General features: G+C 45.6%; 1 protein-coding gene across 1 annotated transcript in view; it reads left to right on the plus strand.

Moving 5' to 3' along the window:
• Nucleotides 1-20,626, plus strand: part of LOC139266620 (triadin-like) — a 563,562-nt gene that overhangs the window by 406,225 nt on the left and 136,711 nt on the right. Inside the window, exons 37-39 of the mRNA XM_070884212.1 lie at nt 55-75; nt 1,905-1,949; nt 4,960-4,980. Of these exons, the coding sequence (XP_070740313.1) occupies nt 55-75; nt 1,905-1,949; nt 4,960-4,980 (87 nt within the window). The remainder of the gene's footprint in view (nt 1-54; nt 76-1,904; nt 1,950-4,959; nt 4,981-20,626) is intronic.

Here is a 20,626-nt window from a genome sequence, read left to right on the forward strand (position 1 = left end):
CCACCATGCATTGACCTTCTTATCTCAGATTTTCATCATTTTTTTCTTAAACAGCAGTAAAGTCTAAAGTAACAAGTGAGTGACATTTGTGGAGATTGTATTCTTGCTGTTTGCTGCAGATGTAAATGATTTGAGATGCTGGCGTGTACGAAGCAATTTGGGCATGAATTTTCAGTTTACAGCATTATCAATTTTCTGATAACATTGCTCACTGAATTTTATGGTTGGATTTGAAAGAAATTTGCTGCGGCTTTCTGTATGTATATATATATATATATATATATATATATACACACAACACACAGAGTTTCAGTGTTCAACTTGAAATAAACAATTGTTAAACTTTAGTGCAATGTGACTCTTCAGTTAGGATGTTACAAACAGTAATGGGAAGCTGCAGTCTATTCTTCCTCACCATTAATCTCCTCAACTTGACTCAACATCACAACAACCCCAACAATTGTTCTTTTATGAAGACCTGTTGCACTGTGCCTTGAATATATGAATGCTGATCGTCTGGAGCCTCAATGGGATGATATTGGGCTTTTTGGCACTCATGCCTGATTTTCAGTGCATTGCATTTCATGGTGGAGAAAAGTGACAGTGAAAAGGATGCTTCATTGTGGCTACCACCAGCATCATTGCAATATGGTAATTCCGTTCATAACGTTCTGATCCAAATTGCACATTCTTTGGGCGAGCTTTATTGCTGGTTCTCACTTTGCCCTTAAATTTTGCTGCATGACTAATGCTCTGGTCTGGCCTGCCGAGGATGGATTCTTAGAGCGAGGTTTCTATAGCAACAGTTCATCCCTTTCAACATTTGAATGGAACAATAAAAGTTATTTGTTTACACCACAAAATGTGCGCACTTCAGTTTCCTTACAGTAAATGACACTGTAGAAAAAGTTGTCCATGATTTGCATGCTAGTTCTGTGAAGACGTTGCAGTTCACAGACTTAATTTGGTTCATGTGAACTGTGCCCCAGAGTAAAACAAAGTATATAAAGGTCAGTACACCTATTTTTCATCCCGCTTTATACTACAAAACATCTTCCTTCATCCAATGGATCTAGGATACTCTATTTACTCCAAGCAGATTTGACCTTCATTTAATGGTGACCGTCTTCTCCCAGGAAGGCCACCATCCTTTGTTGTACCTGCTGCATCAGGACCGCCAGGGTATCCTCAGTAAAGGAAATTATCCCCACCTTCCTGACTCCAGACTTTTTGGATTCACGCAGTTGTGGTAATTTTTCCTGTAGTTGTTCACTGTTCATCTCTGCAGACTCAACTTTTGCCACAATGAAAACTTTTCTTTTCTTAATTGCAAGCCTCACCAGATTTCCTGCGCACAAACATTCTGTGCTACTGCTCATGTACCCTGTACCCATTGTTCATGCACAGGAAACTGAGGAGAAGTGGGGCTAGTTTTGAAAAATTCAGCGAGGCCAGCCTTCTTTCTATCTGCACAGCCTTGCCACGCGTGAGCTGACCTGTGCCAGCTGTGGTTTGTAGATGTTGAACAGGAACTTGCCGTATTCAGGCAGTGAGGGTAAAATCTGCATTGGAGTCTAAATGACTTCACCTGACCCTTCAATGTAGGTAGTCATGAGACTCACACCTCGATTTATCACCACTAGGAAAGCTTTACTGATCTTAAAAGCAGCAGTGACGGGCAGCCATTTTGGGGTGGAGGATGGGCTATTAACCTCATTCTTGTGCGCAAACAGGACTATAATGATACAAAAATCATCCACATGTATTTTGTTATATTAATTATTGCATGTATACATACAATATGTTGAATGCAAATCTTATGAGATTATTATCTGGTTAATATTCTTGTACAATTAAAGATTGATTAATATTGAATCTAATTCAATTGTTCACCAAATGTTTAGAGGCAGAAACCATGAAGCAAGTGAAACCAAAACCTACAAAGAAAGGTAACATAATAGTTATACCAGTGAGATATTTACACGTGTTGCTAACTTCACAGCTCTCCTTTGTTCCAATGCCAAATGACTAAAACTACCAGTTAATCTCTGGGGATGGATGTGTGAGCAGATCTAGCATTCTGCACTGCAATTTTCCACACCACTTGACAATGGAAAGAAAATGGAGATAAGTTCAGTTAAAATTTGAGTAGGAACAGCTTGTAAAAATCATTTGAGAATTTTGTAATACTAAAGCTTATAGCAAAGTATAATTAAAACAATCAACAAAATAATGTCCAAATTAAAATCTGGCAAGCTTACCTGCTTGAACACTTTGCATAGCAACTTGAGCAATATTTCTTATTTTATAGATTCAGAGCAGGTTAGTTGTGTCTGGTGCACTGGCAGAAGTGTAAATAGGAATAATGATTATCAGCAGCAGCCATCGTTTTATATACGAGAGGTACATTGCAGTGAAGACTTGGCACAACCAGGACTTTGCAGTTTTCCTGGGTGTTCGACCAGTTTCCCACCAGACGTTTGGCAGGAGACCTCCGGAACTCCAGAATCTTGGTGCCTACATTTTTTTTTTATTGGGCACTGTTGAAAGTACTTGGCAAAACCAGTAGCAGCTGAGAATCCGCCATTCTTTCTTTCTTTTTTCATCATTAATAAGGCTTTCTTTTTTGCAAAACTTGTGAAAAGTGAGTCCATACCTGAATATTTGCAGGATTCAGTGGTGGACTAAAGAGATTTTGTCCTAGAAATTTGTGTCGGACGATGGCGCTAAACGGGGAGTTTCGGATCAGCTGCCCGTTACATGCAGCTCCTGGTGTTCAGTTACATTGACTGCACTGGAACTGAATATCAGGCCCTGCGTATGATGGATGACCGATCCGATACCGTCCGTTTAATGCCACCGTCCGTGACAAATTTCCAGCCAAATGTACCTTATAGTCAAATGTGTAGTGCACAATACTTGACTATTTCCAAGGTTCATTGATGTCTTGTACATGAACACTAAATAAACTTTTAGAAGTAGTTATACAGGATCTAACATCTGCCAATAAATACTGTACATGGGGTATTAGAATGATCACATTAGGGAAGTATGTATCATCCAGAGACAAAGAGAGCTTAGTTCTGTTTGTTCACTAATTCTGTTTTAGAATGGTATGACTTTAAAATAATGACCCTACAACACACAACAACATGCCACCATAGGAATTTTAGAAATTATGGCCCCAAGTTTCCACACGCGGCGAAAAAGGCGCCCCTCAGAGATGTCTGCTTGGCGCGGCGCACAGGGGGCGGAGCCTACCACTCACGCCGATTTTGTAAGCAGGAGGGGGCGGGTACAATTTAAATGAGGCTTCTAGGTGCCGGCAACCCTGCACGTGCACGTTGGAGCGTTCGCGCATGCGCAGTCTGAAGTAAACATTGGCACTCGGCCATTTTTAAAAGTGCTGCAGAAAAAGTGAAGATTTTTTTCTTGGACCCCTGCAAAGGCTTGCATTTTAATTTTGTTGATATTTCTGTGTGTGAGGGAGTGCTTTTAGCAGCACTGCTGAATAAATCACCTGCTGAAATCAGTGAGTTCAGCTTTTCACTGCTAAACTTGCAGAACCGGTGCCTGCAAATTAAGGACTGTGTGTTTGGAGAAATAAAAGTGCCAATTCAACTTTGCAATGGATCAACTTCCACCAAGAACAAAGAATTTCTTGCATGAGGAAGCAAACCATTGCATAATATGTGGTGCACCCATTCTGCAAATTTAAATATACAGATATCGATGTGGCTGCCTCTCCCTGTCCAAATGGCCTCAGTCAGTCCCCCTCACAGCTCGAAGGCTTCTGCTGTTCTTTCTTCGGCTCCTGGCCAGCCACTGACGCCGCTCCAATCCCATGGCCGAATGGCCTCAAGTCTGTCCGGGTGCTGCATCTTCGCGGGGAATGAAGGCCTGCCTCAAGCACCAAGGCTGCTTGCTGCCTGCCCCTGCTGTCGAGACCGATGCCACACTGCTGCCTGAAGCGCTGCTTGCCCCTGCCCCCAAGACCGATGCCACACCGCTGCCTGAAGCGCTGCTTGCCCCTGCCCCCGAGACCGACGCCACACCGCTGCCTGAAAGGCCTGCCTGAAGCACTTTCACACAGGTAGGAACATGGTTTATTTAATCTTTTCTTTGCTTATAAATTTTTATTCAGGTTGGAGTTATTTGTATAATATTTGTATAAGTATAACTAAGGATTGATTGTAGAATTTAATGAATTCCCTTCCCCCCCTCCCCCTCCCCCCCCCCCACCTCGTTCCCTACGCCTAATTTGTAACCTGCGCCTGATTTTTTAAAGTGTAGACAAGGTTTTTTCAAGCATACAAAAATCTTCACTTGCTCCATTCTAAGTTAGTTTGGAGTACGCTTTTACTGTGGAAACTTTCAAATCAGGAGTCAGTGGCCAGACACGCACCCTTTTGAAAAAAAAATTCAGTTCCAAAGTGAAACTGTTCTATCTGACTAGAACTGCAGAAAACTAAATGTGGAGAATTCCGATTTCTAAGATATTCCGTTCTACACCAGTTGCTCCTAAAAATCAGGAGCAAATCATGTGGAAACTTGGGGCCCTAGTTGTGGAACATTTCAAAAAGGAGTCGCATGTCTTGATATCTGACTGGGATTCCAGGAACATGAGCAAACAATATGAGATAGTGGAGTGGATGTATCTGCTGTTGCTGACCAGGAGCAGGATTATTCTGACTGTAAAGGACAAATTGGGTGTGAAGTAGAAAATCTATTCTTAGCAGCTCTGTGCTCAAATGACAAATGGACAGTGTGATATCATCAAGCTGCTTTTAAACAATGTTCCAGGGGTAGAACTTTACCAATCAAAAAAAGGAAATATTGATTGATGTCACTCCAAATCAGTGTTGAAAAACAAATTGGTCCACCAGTAGTTTGGACCCTTCTCTTTCAAAAAAAACCTATCTGTTATCTCATATTTCTATTTATTTTTTTCTTTAACAGCGGTAAAGCCCAAAGTAACAAGTGAGTGACTTTCATGAACATTTTATTCCTGTTGTTTACAATAATATTTTGTTGGGATTGGAGCTTTCATTTTTTATATAAGCTGCAGGTTTATTGATAAGAGCTGCTAGCAGGTAGAAAGCAAATTGGGCATGAATTTTCTGTTTACAAATGTTTCAATTTTGTGATATTTATGCTCACTGTGATAATTGGTGATTGGATTTGAATCAAATTTGCTTCTCTTTTCTATTATTTTATTTATATATATATATATATATATATAATATGTGTGTATAAAGGCACAGAATTTCAGTGTTGCACTCCCAAGTAAACAATTGTAAAACGTTAGTGTAATGTGACTCTTCAGTTAGGATATTAAAAACAGTAATAAGAAGCTGCAGACTATTCCTCCTCAAAATTAATCTCCTCAACATCACAACAACCCCAACAATTGTTGTTTGATGAAGCCATGCTGCACTGTTCCTTGTTTATATAATTTTGTGGAGCTTCAATGAGATAAATTCAGCTTATTTCTACAAGCCTGACTTTCAGTGCATTACATTTCATAGTGGTGTAAGTGGTCTCCTCCCATGCGACCTGCTCCTTGAGTTTGGCCTCTGTTACCTGACACTGCAGGTATTCCCTTTTGTTAGGGGAGGTTTCCTCCTGAGTGTGTCTCTCCTGCTTTTCTTTGCTCAACTCATCTAAAAGCCTCGTTCCTACCTCGGCCCTTGCGGCTGACTGCTCCTCGGACTCCTTGAGCTCTGCCTTAAGTCCACCAACCTGCTCCCTAAGCAGTTGGACTTGCTTCTGCAGACACAGGAGTCAGATGGCCTTTTCTTTTGCCTTTCTATGCTCCTTACACCCGGTCCACTCAGCAGCTTTGTCCTTTGGACTCTAAGCTCGCAAAAGGTCTAGTACCCACTGTTGTGTTACGTTAACTTTTCCAAAGATATATGAGGAAATCCTATCCCCCATTGCCGATCTCTTGACCTTAATATCTTCCACAACTCTCTGTTCAGTACATCCAGCGTCCTGCTTGCGGTCACCAAATTTTGTAAGTGGTTTCCCTTAGGTGTTATCGAAGCACCCCCACTTTACAATAGTTCTAACGCTGGGAGTGATTACTGTAGTGAACAGATGAATGAGTCAGGGACGGGTACCTTGGTCCTAGTACTGGCAATGCTTTTATTTAAGTTAAAACACACTTCTGCACTGAGTAAAACCACACACATCCTGGTGTGTAAAACAAACAAATGTAATACAATACACAGTCTGGCCCATCTAAACAAGCCCCTAACGTGAAGTACCCACGTCTAAAACACCCCAGCTCGGATTCAAAATTGCACCACTAAATTTGTCCAACAGAAATGTATGTACGCTTACGATCCTTGCAAAAACCTCTTCACTAAAACCTCTAAAGCTTGGTTGGGACACACGACATCCTTTCACACTATGCGGTGGTCTTAAAAATCCGTGGGCTGTGATAAGCGCTCACCAATTACCCCTCTGGATTACTCGCTGCTTCTCCCGATGAGGCGTATCTTCTGGGTCTATCCCAAACTGTGGTATTCAAGTCCAGTCTCAAGATCAGCCTCCCAGTCGAAGTAGCGAGGCTCTCTTGGCTCGTATAGTGGTTTCTTCTCTCCGTTCCAGATGGAGTCCTTGTGTGTTGCAAGCGTGGAAGAGGGGAGAGAGAGAAATGGCTTCCAACTGCTGTTCTCTTATACCTGCAAGACTGCTTAAAGTCCAACTGTCATTCTCGTCTGAGGCTGTCCAACAGAAAAGCAAAACCAAGTCTTTGCCTGCCCCTTTGTCAAACTGGGCTGTCCCTTGATTGGTGGCTCCGATGAGTCTGTGGTAAATACTTTTCCTTTGTCTTTTGATGGCCTGAAACCCCGGCCACTTTACGTAATAGCTCACTGATGGGTTCCTATTCCATGACAAAAGGCCTGTCCATTCCCGCCCAGTTGATATGTATTCAACTTAAAACATGTTTGGACCTGCTCCAGGTCAGCTCTTCTTCTGTACAGTGAATATGTCCAAGCAATTTCTAAAAAGTCCAAAAAGCTTGTTTTCACCAAATCTTACAGTCGCCCCTATGATATTTCAAGAATCCTTCTGGAATATTAAACGTCCGCTGGTGACAACACGTCGTGGTCCAACCAACCCTATATACTTTACTTTTAAAACACCCATTACATCCCTGAAATACAACTATGCATCGCACTTTTACCATATAGAAATATAGAAACATAGAAAATAGGTGCAGGAGTAGGCTATTCGGCCCTTCGATCCTGCACCACCATTCAATATGATCATGGCTGATCATGCACTTCAGTACCCCATTCCTGCTTTCTCTCCATACCCCTTGATCCCTTTAGCATAAGGGCCACATCTAAATCCATTTTGAATACATCTAATCAACTGGCCTCAACAACTTTCTGTGGTAGAGAATTGCACAGGTTCACAAGTCTCTGAGTGAAGAAGTTTCTCCTCATCTCGGTCCTAAATGGCTTATGCCTTATCATTAGACTGTGACCACTGGTTCTGGACTTCCCCAACATCAGGAACATAGAAACATAGAAACATAGAAAATAGGTGCAGGAGTAGGCCATTCGGCCCTTCTAGCCTGCACCGCCATTCAATGAGTTCATGGCTGAACATGCAACTTCAGTACCCCATTCCTGCTTTCTCACCATACCCCTTGATTCCCCTAGTAGTAAGGACTTCATCTAACTCCTTTTTGAATATATTTAGTGAATTGGCCTCAACAACTTTCTGTGGTAGAGAATTCCACAGGTTCACCACTCTCTGGGTGAAGAAATTCCTCCTCATCTCGGTCCTAAATGGCTTCCCCCTTATCCTTAGACTGTGTCCCCTGGTTCTGGACTTCCCCAACATTGGGAACATTCTTCCTGCATCTAACCTGTCTAACCCCGTCAGAATTTTAAACGTTTCTATGAGATCCCCTCTCATTATTCTGAACTCCAGTGAATACAAGCCCAGTTGATCCAGTCTTTCTTGATAGGTCAGTCCCGCCATCCCGGGAATCAGTCTGGTGAACCTTCGCTGCACTCCCTCAATAGCAAGAATGTCCTTCCTCAAGGTAGGAGACCAAAACTGTACACAATACTCCAGGTGTGGCCTCACCAAGGTCCTGTACAATTGTAGCAACACCTCCCTGCCCTTGTACTCAAATCCCCTCGCTATGAAGGCCAACATGCCATTTGCTTTCTTAACCGCCTGCTGTACCTGCATGCCAACCTTCAATGACTGATGTACCATGACACCCAGGTCTCTTTGCACCTCCCCTTTTCCTAATCTGTCACCATTCAGATAATAGTCTGTCTCTCTGTTTTTACCACCAAAGTGGATAACCTCACATTTATCCACATTATACTTCATCTGCCATGCATTTGCCCACTCACCTAACCTATCCAAGTCGCTCTGCAGCCTCATAGAATCCTCCTTGCAGCTCACACTGCCACCCAACTTAGTGTCATCCGCAAATTTGGAGATACTACATTTAATCCCCTCGTCTAAATCATTAATGTACAGTGTAAACAGCTGGGGCCCCAGCACAGAACCTTGCGGTACCCCACTAGTCACTGCCTGCCATTCTGAAAAGTCCCCATTTACTCCTACTCTTTGCTTCCTGTCTGACAACCAGTTCTCAATCCATGTCAGCACACTACCCCCAATCCCATGTGCTTTAACTTTGCACATTAATCTCTTGTGTGGGACCTTGTCGAAAGCCTTCTGAAAGTCCAAATATACCACATCAACAGGTTCTCCCTTGTCCACTCGACTGGAAACATCCTCAAAAAATTCCAGAAGATTTGTCAAGCATGATTTCCCTTTCACAAATCCATGCTGACTTGGACCTATCATATTACCTCTTTCCAAATGCACTGCTATGACATCCTTAATAATTGATTCCATCATTTTACCCACTACCGATGTCAGGCTGACCGGTCTGTAATTCCCTGTTTTCTCTCTCCCTCCTTTTTTAAAAAGTGGGGTTACATTGGCTACCCTCCACTCCATAGGAACTGATCCAGAGTCAATGGAATGTTGGAAAATGACTGTCAATGCATCCACTATTTCCAAGGCCACCTCCTGAAGTACTCTGGGATGCAGTCCATCAGGCCCTGGGGATTTATCGGCCTTCAATCCCATCAATTTCCCCAACACAATTTCCCAACTAATAAGGATTTCCCTCAGTTCCTCCTCCTTACTAGACCCTCCGACCCCTTTTATATCCGGAAGGTTGTTTGTGTCCTCCTCAGTGAATACCGAACCAAAGTACTTGTTCAATTGGTCCGCCATTTCTTTGTTCCCCGTTATGACTTCCCCTGATTCTGACTGCAGGGGACCTACATTTGTCTTTACTAACCTTTTTCTCTTTACATATCTATAGAAACTTTTGCAATCTGTCTTAATGTTCCCTGCAAGCTTCTTCTCGTACTCCATTTTCCCTGCCCTAATCAAACCCTTTGTCCTCCTCTGCTGAGTTCTAAATTTCTCCCAGTCCCCGGGTTCTCTGCTATTTCTGGCCAATTTGTATGCCACTTCCTTGGCTTTAATGCTATCCCTGATTTCCCTTGATAGCCACGGTTGAGCCACCTTCCCTTTTTTATTTTTACGACAGACAGGAATGTACAATTGTTGTAGTTCATCCATGCGGTCTCTAAATGTCTGCCATTGACCATCCACAGTCAACCCCTTCAGTATCATTCGCCAATCTATCCTAGCCAATTCACGCCTCATACCTTCAAAGTTACCCTTCTTTAAGTTCTGGACCATGGTCTCTGAATTAATTGTTTCATTCTCCATCCTAATGCAGAATTCCACCATATTATGGTCACTCTTCCCCAAGGGGCCTCGCACAACGAGATTGCTAATTAATCCTCTCTCATTACACAACACCCAGTCTAAGATGGCCTCCCCCCTAGTTGGTTCCTCGACATATTGGTCTAAAAAACCATCCCTTATGCACTCCAGGAAATCCTCCTCTACCGTATTGCTTCCAGTTTGGTTAACCCAATCTATGTGCATATTAAAGTCACCCATTATAACTGCTGCACCTTTATTGCACGCATCCCTAATTTCATGTTTGATGCCCTCCCCAACATCACTACTACTGTTTGGAGGTCTGTACACAGCTCCCACTAACGTTTTTTGTCCTTTGGTATTCTGCAGCTCTACCCATATAGATTCCACATCATCCAAGCTAATGTCCTTCCGAACTATTGCCTTAATTTGCTCCTTAACCAGCAATGCTACCCCACCTCCTTTTCCTTTTATTCTATCTTTCCTGAATGTTGAATACCCCTGGATGTTGAGTTCCCAGCCCTGATCATCCTGGAGCCACGTCTCCGTAATCCCAATCACATCATATTTGTTAACATCTATTTGCACAGTTAATTCATCCACTTTATTGCAGATACTCCTTGCATTAAGACACAAAGCCTTCAGGCTTATTCTTTTAACACCCTTTGTCCTTTTAGAATTTTGCTGTACAGTGGCCCTTTTTGTTCTTTGCCTTGGGTTTCTCTGCCCTCCACTTTTCCTCATCTCCTTTCTGTCTTTTGCTTTTGCCTCCTTTTTGTTTCCCTCTGTCTCCCTGCATTGGTTCCCATCCCCCTGCCATATCAGTTTAAATCCTCCCCAACAGCACTAGCAAACACTCCCCCTAGGACATTGGTTCCGGTCCTGCCCAGGTGCAGACCGTCCGGTTTGTACTGGTCCCACCTCCCCCAGAACCGGTTCCAATGCCCCAGGAATTTGAATCCCTCCCTGTTGCACCACTGCTCAAGCCACGTATTCATCTGCACTATCCTGCGATTCCTACTCTGACTATCACGTGGCACTGGTAGCAATCCCGAGATTACTACTTTTGAGGTCCTACTTTTTAATTTAGCTCCTAGCTCCTTAAATTCGTTTCGTAGGACCTCATCCCTTTTTTTTACCTATGTCGTTGGTACCAATGTGCACCACGACAACTGGCTGTTCTCCCTCCCTTTTTAGAATGTCCTGCACCCGCTCCGAGACATCCTTGACCCTTGCACCAGGGAGGCAACATACCATCCTGGAGTCTCGGTTGCGGCCGCAGAAACGCCTATCTATTCCCCTCACCATTGAATCCCCAATCACTATTGCTCTCCCACTCTTTTTCCTGCCCTCCTGTGCAGCAGAGCCAGCCATGGTGCCATGAACTTGGCTGCTGCTGCCCTCCCCTGATGAGTCATCCCCCTCAACAGTACCCAAAGCAGTGTATCTGTTTTGCAGGGGGTTGACCACAGGGGACTCCTGCACTACCTTCCTTGCACTGCTCTTCCTGTTGGTCTTCCATTCCCTATCTGGCTGTGGACCCTTTCCCTGCGGTACGACCAACTCGCTACACGTGATACTCACGTCATTCTCAGCATCGTGGATGCTCCAGAGTGAATCCACCCTCAGCTCCAACTCCGCAACGCGGTCTGTCAGGAGCTGGAGGCGGATACACTTCCCGCACACGTAATCGTCAGGGACACCGGAAGTGTCCCTGAGTTCCCACATGGTACAGGAGGAGCATAACACCCGACCAAGCTCTCCTGCCATGACTTAACCCTTATAAACACTTAAATTGGCAACAACAATGTTAAAAGTTACTCACTGATATAGAAGAGAAAAAAGAAAAACTACTCACCAATCACCAGCCAATCACTTACCCTCTTGGCTGTGACGTCACCTTTTGATTTCTTTCTACTTCTTTTTTGCCTTCTCCCTGTAGCTGCACAAGTCACGCCTTTTATAGGCCTCTCCACGCACCTCCTCGACGCTGCTCCCGACGCTGGGCCCCGGACTCCCTGCTGTGCCTTTTATAGGCCACTCCACGCACCTCCTCGACGCTGCTCCCGACTGCCGCCGACGCTGGGCCCCGGACTCCCTGCTGTGCCTTTTATAGGCCTCTCCACGCACCTCCTCGACGCTGCTCCCGACTCTTCCTGCATCGAACCTGTCCAATCCCGTCAGAATTTTACATGTTTCTATGAGATCCCCTCTCATTCTTCTAAATTCCAGTGAATATAAGCCGAGTCGATCCAGTCTTTCTTCATATCAGTCAGTCCTGCCATCCTGGGAATTAGTCTGGTGAACCTTCGCTGCACTCCCTCAACAGCAAGAATGTCCTTCCTCAGATTAGTAAAAAAAAGTTTTGAAAAATATTTAAAAATAAAAAAGTTAAGACTCCTTACATTTTCAGCTCCTTTGCTGCTATTGCTGGTTCTATTAGCTCCAATTCAGGTCGCCAATTTGCCTTCTTCACCGCCTGCTGGACCTGCATGCCAACTTTCAATGACTGATGTACCATGACACCCAAGTCTCGTTGCACCTCCCCTTTTCCTAATCTGTCACCATTCAGATAATATTCTGCCTTCCTGTTTTTGCCATCAAAGTGGATAACCTCACATTTATCTACATTATACTGCATCTGCTATGCATTTGCCCACTCACCTAACCTGTCCAAGTCATCCTGCAGTCTCTTAGCATCCTCCTCACATCTCACACTAACACCCAGCTTAGTGTCATCTGCAAACTTGGAGATATTACGTTCAATTCCTTTGCCTAAATCATTAATGTATATTGTAAATAGCTGGAGTCTCAGCATTGAACCTTGCGGTAACCCACTAGTCACTGCCTGCCATTCTGAAAAGGACCCGTTTATTCCTACTCTTTGCTTCCTGTCTGCCAACCAGTTCTCTATCCATGTCAATACATTACCCCCAATATCATGTGCTTTAATTTTGAACACAATCTCTTGTGTGGGACCTTGTCAAAAGCCTTTTAAAAATCCAAATTCACAACATCCACTGGCTCTCCCTTGTCCACTCTACTAGTTACATCCTCAAAAAATTCTAGAAGATTTGTCAAGCATGATTTCCCTTTCATAAATCCATGCTGACTTGGACCAATCCTGTCACTGCTTTCCAAATGTACTGTTATTACATCTTTAATAATTGATTCCAACATTTTCCCTATTACCGATGTCAGGCTAACCGGTCTATAATTCCCTGGTTTCTCTCTCCCTCCTTTTTTAAAAAGTGGGGTTACATTCACTACTTTCCAATCCATAGGAATTGATCCAGAGTTTATAGAATGTTGGAAAATTGTACCAATGCATCCACTATTTCTCAGGCCACTTCCTTAATACTCTGGGATGCAGACTATCAGGCCCTGGGGATTTATCGGCCTTCAATCCCATCAATTTCCCTAACACAATTTCCCACCTAATAAGGATATCTTTCAGTTCCTCCATCTCACTAGACCCACTGTCCCCTAGTACATCCGGAAGGTTATTTGTGTCTTCCTTCATGAAGACCGAACCAAAGTATTTGTTCAATTGGTCTGCCATTTCTTTGTTCCCTATTATAAATTCGCCTGATTCTGACTGCAAGGGACCTACATTTGTCTTCACCAATCTTTTTCTCTTCACATATCTAGGGAAGCTTTTGCAGTCAGTTTTTATGTTCCCTGCAAGCTTCCTCTCATACTCGATAGATACAGAAATTTACATTCAAGGTTCGTTAACTACGGCATTCCATCGATTCTGGAGCGCCTGACTTCTCTTTTTACAAGAAATACACAACAGGTATATCACAATCAAAAACTGTACAATGCCGAGAGCATGTGAGCATATCCGGATCCACGGAGGACCCTCCGCACCTATACCAAGGTCCCACCAGGGTGGGGAGATTATCCCTTTAATTTCCTCCCCCTGTTCCAATGTAAAATAATGTTTCTGCGAGAGCTCAATGGCTTTTATGTACCCGCGCTAAATGCCGTCGCAACATCATTGAGCACCCCTCACTTCTGCCTCCCCGGACCAACGTTATCTTACACTCCCATAACATACAATCTTTCCCGATGCACATCCCCGCAACCGAGTTCAAAGAACTGGTGGAACATTTCTTTAATGAGCGCCTCATACAGCTGCTCAGTTTCTTTTGGACCCCACTCAGGCAGATGTACCCCGGTTAGGTTTAAAATGACTGATGCGACTGTGTAATGCACCCCCTGGAATAAAACCTTTCCAGTCGGGACTAAAACTAAACCATTCCCTGGGCCCGGTATGGTGGCTGGACATCTAACTTCAGTTGTCTGTACCGGTGGGGCTGTGGGCAGGGGCTTTCTCTTGTGTGCCACAAGTTCAGTGGCATTTATTGTGTTGGGAGGGTCTGGGATCACTCAGGAGTCCATACTCCGATCCCATCTGATCCCAGCCCCGGCGTCCTGCCATTGCCTCGAAAAGGCAATCGACACACCTGCTGGGCAGATCATCTCCAACCCCCACATACACACACAAATTCCCTGTTCCTCCTTCCACCACTTGTCCCAGCACAATTCCAATCTCCCCTTTGACCCTGTGATCTGTCGGTACGTATCGTTTCCCAGTCGTTCCCAGTCCGCTGTCTGGTTCCCCGTGTCCTGACTCAATTTCCTGAGCCACCACCACCGTCCCAGGGGAATGTGTCCCTTGCACTTCAAGCATACGCGCTTGCCCTCAGTCACCCTAACCCGTGTGGCTGTGGCCTTCAGTCTGGCACACAGCATGGAAGCCTCCCCGTATGTGAACCCGGCGTGGCTGGAGTATTTCATCGAATTCGAACCCAGCTACCCTGGCCACCTTCCCTCGTGGGAGTAGGCTGCTATCCCGTCTGTGTACCCTGTCCTACCCCCCTGTGTCATGGTGGGTCCGTTCCCCCAGTATATCCGTAGAGGAAGAACAACTTAGCGTCCCCCCTCCTGCTGTACCCTGTTCCTGCCAAGCTCCAAAGAACGATTACCAGGGTTGTTTCCATCTTTCTCTCGGCTTCCTGTGAAGATATAAAGAAACAACAACCTTTCTGTGAGAGGATATACTTCCACAGGTCTGGCTTCAACAAAACACACTCTAAAAACACAAAACTGAGAAGGAAACTATATACACCACCACCTATCTCTGGGTGGCCCCGCTCTACGACCCTGGGCCTTTATGGCTCCTCGGCGATAAGGAGGTGACCACGGCGTTCTCGGCCGTGGGATCCTGTTACTCCTCCTAACAACCACCACCACGGGCTCCTCACTGTCCCAAACTATGGGAGGAAGACCCGCATCCACCATGCTGTTTACAGCGCCTTGGGGCTTCTTTCTGTTTCTTGCTCTTTCCCCTGGGTTAAACAACTTGCACTGGTTCACATGGAACCACTTTGTGCACTTCGGAAGCTTAACTGTGTACACCATGGCATTGGCCTCATCTACGATGCTGTAGGGTCCCATGTACAAATGCTCAAACGTGCCCACTCGAGTGTAATTGTGGACCATGACCTGATCCTTTACCTTCCACTCGTGGGTTCTCCGGGCCTCGAGCAGCAACCGATTGCTTCAGTGCTACTTCCCCATGTTTGCTGGCAGCTTGCCAATGAATCTGTTTCAAGTGCTCAAACAGATTCTTGACAAACTTGTCCTGGTTTACCTCTCTCACCTGCCCCGCTGTGAGAACCAGCGGCAGAACATAGGTGGCCGTGCGCATGACCCTACCAGTCATGAGCTCATGTGGGGAATATCCTGTGCTTCTGGAGAGGCTGGCTCGGACCCCTATCAGGACAAATGGCAGGATCTCAACCCACTTTTTCAGGGACTGTCCTGTTCCTTCCGCAGCCTTTTTTTGATGGTCCAATTAAGTCGCTCCACAACCCCTGATGACTGTGGGTTGTGAGCCACATGCCATTTCCCTTCTCTCCCTAGCACTTTCAAGATAGCCTGCATGACCTGCCCTGTGAAGTGGCTCCCCTGGTCGGACTCCATAATCTGTGGCAGTCCCCAACTAGGGAACACTTCCCTCACCAAGATCCTTGCCATTGCCAACGCTGTGGCTGAACGGCAAGGGAAGGCTTCAACCCACCAAGAAAACGTCCACTAGGACCAAACAGTACTTGTAACCCTCCTTTGCAGTGGGCAATGGCCCTATGTAATTGACCTGTACCGACTGCCATGGTCCCTATACCCTTCTTTTGTGAGCCATGGGAAACTTTCTTTTCTGGGGATCGGGGTTGTTCGCTGCGCACACCCAACAGTTTGCTCAAAAATTGCGGACGTCCTCCCTCAGTTGCGATCACCACCCTGCCTGTTCTACACTCTGGGTGTCCCGCTCCTGGGCCCCGTGGACTATCTGGAGGAATTCCCTTTAGTGCTGTTCTGGGACCACCCGCTGATCTCCCCATAAAAGCATTTCCTCCTTTAAAGCTGCTTTTACCTTTTCTCCCCTAGCCAGCTGCTTCAGGACAACTTTGAGGACAACCTAAGACAAAAGCTGTCCGAAGGGCGGCCACCAGAACATCAAATTGTTCTGTGGTCGGTCCCTTCGCCTCAACAGGTTTTGTCTTAGGCACTGGAGGATCCCCTGTGCCTTGCCCCCTCCTTGGGGCTGGGCAGTCTCTCCTCCAGTGGCCCGGTTTCCCACACCCGAAACCCGTCCTAACCCTCTCTGAGCTACCTCCTTCCTAGCACCATTTCCTTTTACTACCCCAATTGGGCTTCATCTCGCGAACCTTCCCTTTAACTGGTTTGACCTCCTCCACGCCGGCCTTAAATGCTAGACTCATGGTGGAGCATGTCGGCCTCCGTGTTCTGGAGATCCTCAGGGTCAAACCAGTTCTCGGACTTTACCCTAATCCAGGGCAAACTCTTTGACACTAGCGTCCTGAGCCAATGGTTCCTTGGCTCCCCCTGCAACTGCGCTCGGTCCAGCACTCCATGACAGGCTTTATTATAGACCGGCCAGAACCGGTCCGCAAAAGCCTGAGGTGCTTCCCCAGCCAGTTGCTGCATCCTTTCCACCTTGGAGAATGGGCTACCCTGGGCGTGACCCATGGCTCTTAGGATTTCCTCCTTTAAGCCCTCTACGGTTCCCTGCCCCCTCTTGCTTTCGGCAGATAGGGCCTGATACATCTTCCCCTCCAAGGAAAATAATAGCAGCTTGTGAACCTCCGCTTCGTTACACCCATTAATCCCTCCCACCTGTTCCACCTCCATGAAATAGACTGATGGATCTCCTTCCTTGGTAAGCTTGTGCACCCCTGAAATCATATTTTGCAGTTGTGGGGTTGTGACTAGGACCACAAAATCGCTTTGCAGCACCCCCTGATCTTGGCCATCTAATGGGCGCACTGTATTTCCGCTGCCGTATGGGATGCATGGGTCCCGGCCCCTCTGGCGGAGGTCGTGCATCCCTTTCCAGCTCCCAATCCTCACTGTCTTCCCTTTCCTCTTCCCAGTCCACCTGGGCTCTCCCCGGGGCCATTAGACAAACCATTCCTTTGGACTTGGATAGAGTGTGGGTCAAGATTTGGATTTTCTCTTGGCAGGGTCCGTGATTCCCACTCTCAAAACCCTTACTGGTGGCTATCCTATACGCTGTCTTAATATCCTTCAGTTGCCCCTCCAGCCTGTTTACTTTGCTCACCAAATGAGCGGTCTCCTCCCATGCGACCTGCTCCTTGAGTTTGGCCTCTGTTACCTGACACTGCAGGTATTCCCTTTTGTTAGGGGAGGTTTCCTCCTGAGTGTGTCTCTCCTGCTTTTCTTTGCTCAACTCATCTAAAAGCCTCGTTCCTACCTCGGCCCTTGCGGCTGACTGCTCCTCGGACTCCTTGAGGAGTCATTAGCTGGTTTCCCACTTTTTTTTGACAGTCCCTCTGTCAGTCTTTTGCAGTATTGAGCTACTGCAAACACTGACAAACACTGCATAAAGGTGCCGCCTGCACCCAGGTTCTCCCATGACTCCCTCCAGATGCTTACGGAATGTACGGAAGAGACTTCCCCAGGAGATCAACGCAGCCTGGTTGCACATTACACAGGAGGACACAAGCAGGGATGTCAGCTGGCCGCGTGGTGCAAACCTTTCAATGATCTCAGTAGACCACGAAATGTTACTGCAAAGCCACACTCAATCTCATCCTGCTGTGCCACTCAACACACCCCCACCACGCTACCTTCCCTATTCTACCCCTGCACATCCTTACTCACACCAACTTATCTTGCACCTCCATCCATCCCTCTCTCTCTAGCTACATTATCACATCCCCATCTCATGAGCCAGCCCTCAAACTCACCTTCACCTTGTCCAATCATAGCAACTAACAACACACAAGGGTAGGCACTTGAGTCCTTTAGCCAATGTTCTTGTTTAGTTAATGTTGATGATTGTTCAACATTGAAATCTTTATTTTCAGCACTTTGCATTCTTGGACAGATTTGTGGGCACCTTTGGAAGTGGTTTAATGAGTTGTCAAGAATGGTGAGACATAAGGGTAGCCCCCAAAATGGTGATGAGTGTGAAAGGAATGGGTTGGACATTACAGGGATGCTTTATGGAGCTGGTGTGGGTTGTTACCAACCTGACGCATCATGCTGATGCCCTGTGTTTTGTGCAGCATCAGGTGATTGCGGAGAAGGTTGGTGGTGCTGGTGTGTTTAGTAATGTTGGTGTTGGGGCTGATTGTGGTTGGATTCTAAGGACCAAGGTGAGATTTTTTTCAAGGGCACCGATGCTGCTGGAATAGGTGCTGAAGGTTAAGGTTGATATGACAGAAGCACACTGTCAATGATGAGAGAGGTTGTTTCAAGGAAATTTTAGTGATCAGAGAGTTCACTCAAACACTTCAAACCTGCATATAGCTTAAAGTCTCTTCCAAATCTTGAAGGCTTCAGCTTCTAACATTGGAAAGTGAACAGCTGTGAAATGGTAGTTTTTATACCACTTCTGCAGCTGTCAATCAGCCAAAGCAATAGAGAATCACTGAGAACCCGACTCCACTTACCTGGCGTGAAACCCGAAACACAGCAAACCCATCAAAAGGTTGGTAAAATTGTAAGTGCCTGCTTTTAACTATCATAGCTACCATTTAAGTACCTTTTTAGTTATGTAGATTATATGTCCCGTCACTTGCTGTTGGGTCTGCAATCCAAACGCAGATATGACAGTTCATAAACTCACACGGAGGTGGGTTTAGAGCGGGATGCCGACCCATTGTCAATCAGGTGTCTCCAAACCTGCACTCGTAGGGCTGGGAAGATTCCGGCCCATATTCCCTGCAGTAAAAGACACTGTAAAAGAGTTGTCCATGCTTTGCATGCTAGTTTTGTAAAGACATTGCAGCTCACAGATTTTATTTGATTCATGTGAACTGTGCCTCAGAGCAAAATAAAATATGTGAAGATCATTACACCTATGTTTTCATACCTCCTCATACTACAAAAGATCTTCCTCATGTTATGGCTCTGGGAGACTCAATTTACTTCACTACCTCAATCCAAGTAGGTTTGACCTGTGCTGTGGCATGACAGTCTTCACCCGGGATGACCACCTTCCTTTGTTGCTCCTCCTGTACCAGGACCATCAGGGCATCCTCAGTAAAAGGAAGTTTCCAATTTTTAGATTTACACAGTTTTACCCACTTTTCCGAGAGTTGACCATTTCTTTTCTGCATGCACAACCTTTGCCACAACAAAAACTCCCTTTTTAAATAACAGCAAGCAATAGCCCCTTAATAGCTGCTGCCTCACCGAATTTCCTGCCCCAGTCAAACGGTTCTGATATCCGGGCTCCCTGCATGCATTGTTCATGCCTAGGAAGCTAATTAAATTGAGGAGGAGGGCTGTAAGTGGTTTCCCTAAGGTGTTTTTGATGCACCTCCATGTTACAATAGTTCTAGACCTGGGAGTTATTACTGTACTGAACAGATGAATGAGTCACGGACAAATACCTCGGTCTCAACCGTCAATGCTTTATTAAAGCTACCTCAACACAGCAAAACTACAAGTAAATACAGTGACAATGAAGTACAATCTAATACCCTGGCATGTCTAAACCACCCCTATCAGGAAGTACCCAACGTCTAAACCCTCTGCTCGGATCCACAGTGTACCTCCAAATTTGTACTGACTGGCTGGGCGAACCTCTATGGTCCTCGCAGGAAAACCTCCCCATTAAAACCCTTCTAAGGCTTGGTTGGGAGAACACATGACACCTCCTCACACAGTGGCTGTGATCTTAAAGCTGCGTGGGCAGGGATGATGCTCACCGATTCGTTGGCTTACTCGCTGCTTCTCCTGGTGAAAACGTGTCTCTTCTGGATCCGTACTGTCTATGGTTTCTTCTCTCCACCCCAGATAGAGTGCTCAGTTCTTGTAGAGGTAAGCAAGTGAGAGCAAAAGAGAGAGAGAGCTATGGCCATACCTTTTCTATCCCAAGTCTGTTTGCCTTTTCTGGCCCAATAAAGTTTTTCCTTGTTTGGAGGCTTTCTGTTTATTTGCTTCTTCTGGCCCAATAAAGTTTTCCTTGTTTCAAGGCTTCTGTCTGAGTGGCCCATGTGTATTCCAGTGATGGCTGGTTGATGGGGTTTTGCTTCCAACCGGTCTGGGGCTTAATGGTTTTCTATTGTTCTGGTTTCCCGCCTCTCGGGGTTATCTCATCCAGGTAAGGGCTTGATCACTGACCAGTTCATATCTGATCTATCTCTGACAAGTTCACATTACTTGACAATGGACCCTCCATCTTTGCCTGTGATGAGTTGCCTTCTCCTGGCCATTGTAACGTGTCCAAGACCACCTCTGCCCATCAGATGTGGAATTCTCGCGTACA

This window comes from Pristiophorus japonicus, chromosome 7 (assembly GCF_044704955.1).
Source record: "Pristiophorus japonicus isolate sPriJap1 chromosome 7, sPriJap1.hap1, whole genome shotgun sequence".
NCBI classification, from domain to species: domain Eukaryota; kingdom Metazoa; phylum Chordata; class Chondrichthyes; family Pristiophoridae; genus Pristiophorus; species Pristiophorus japonicus.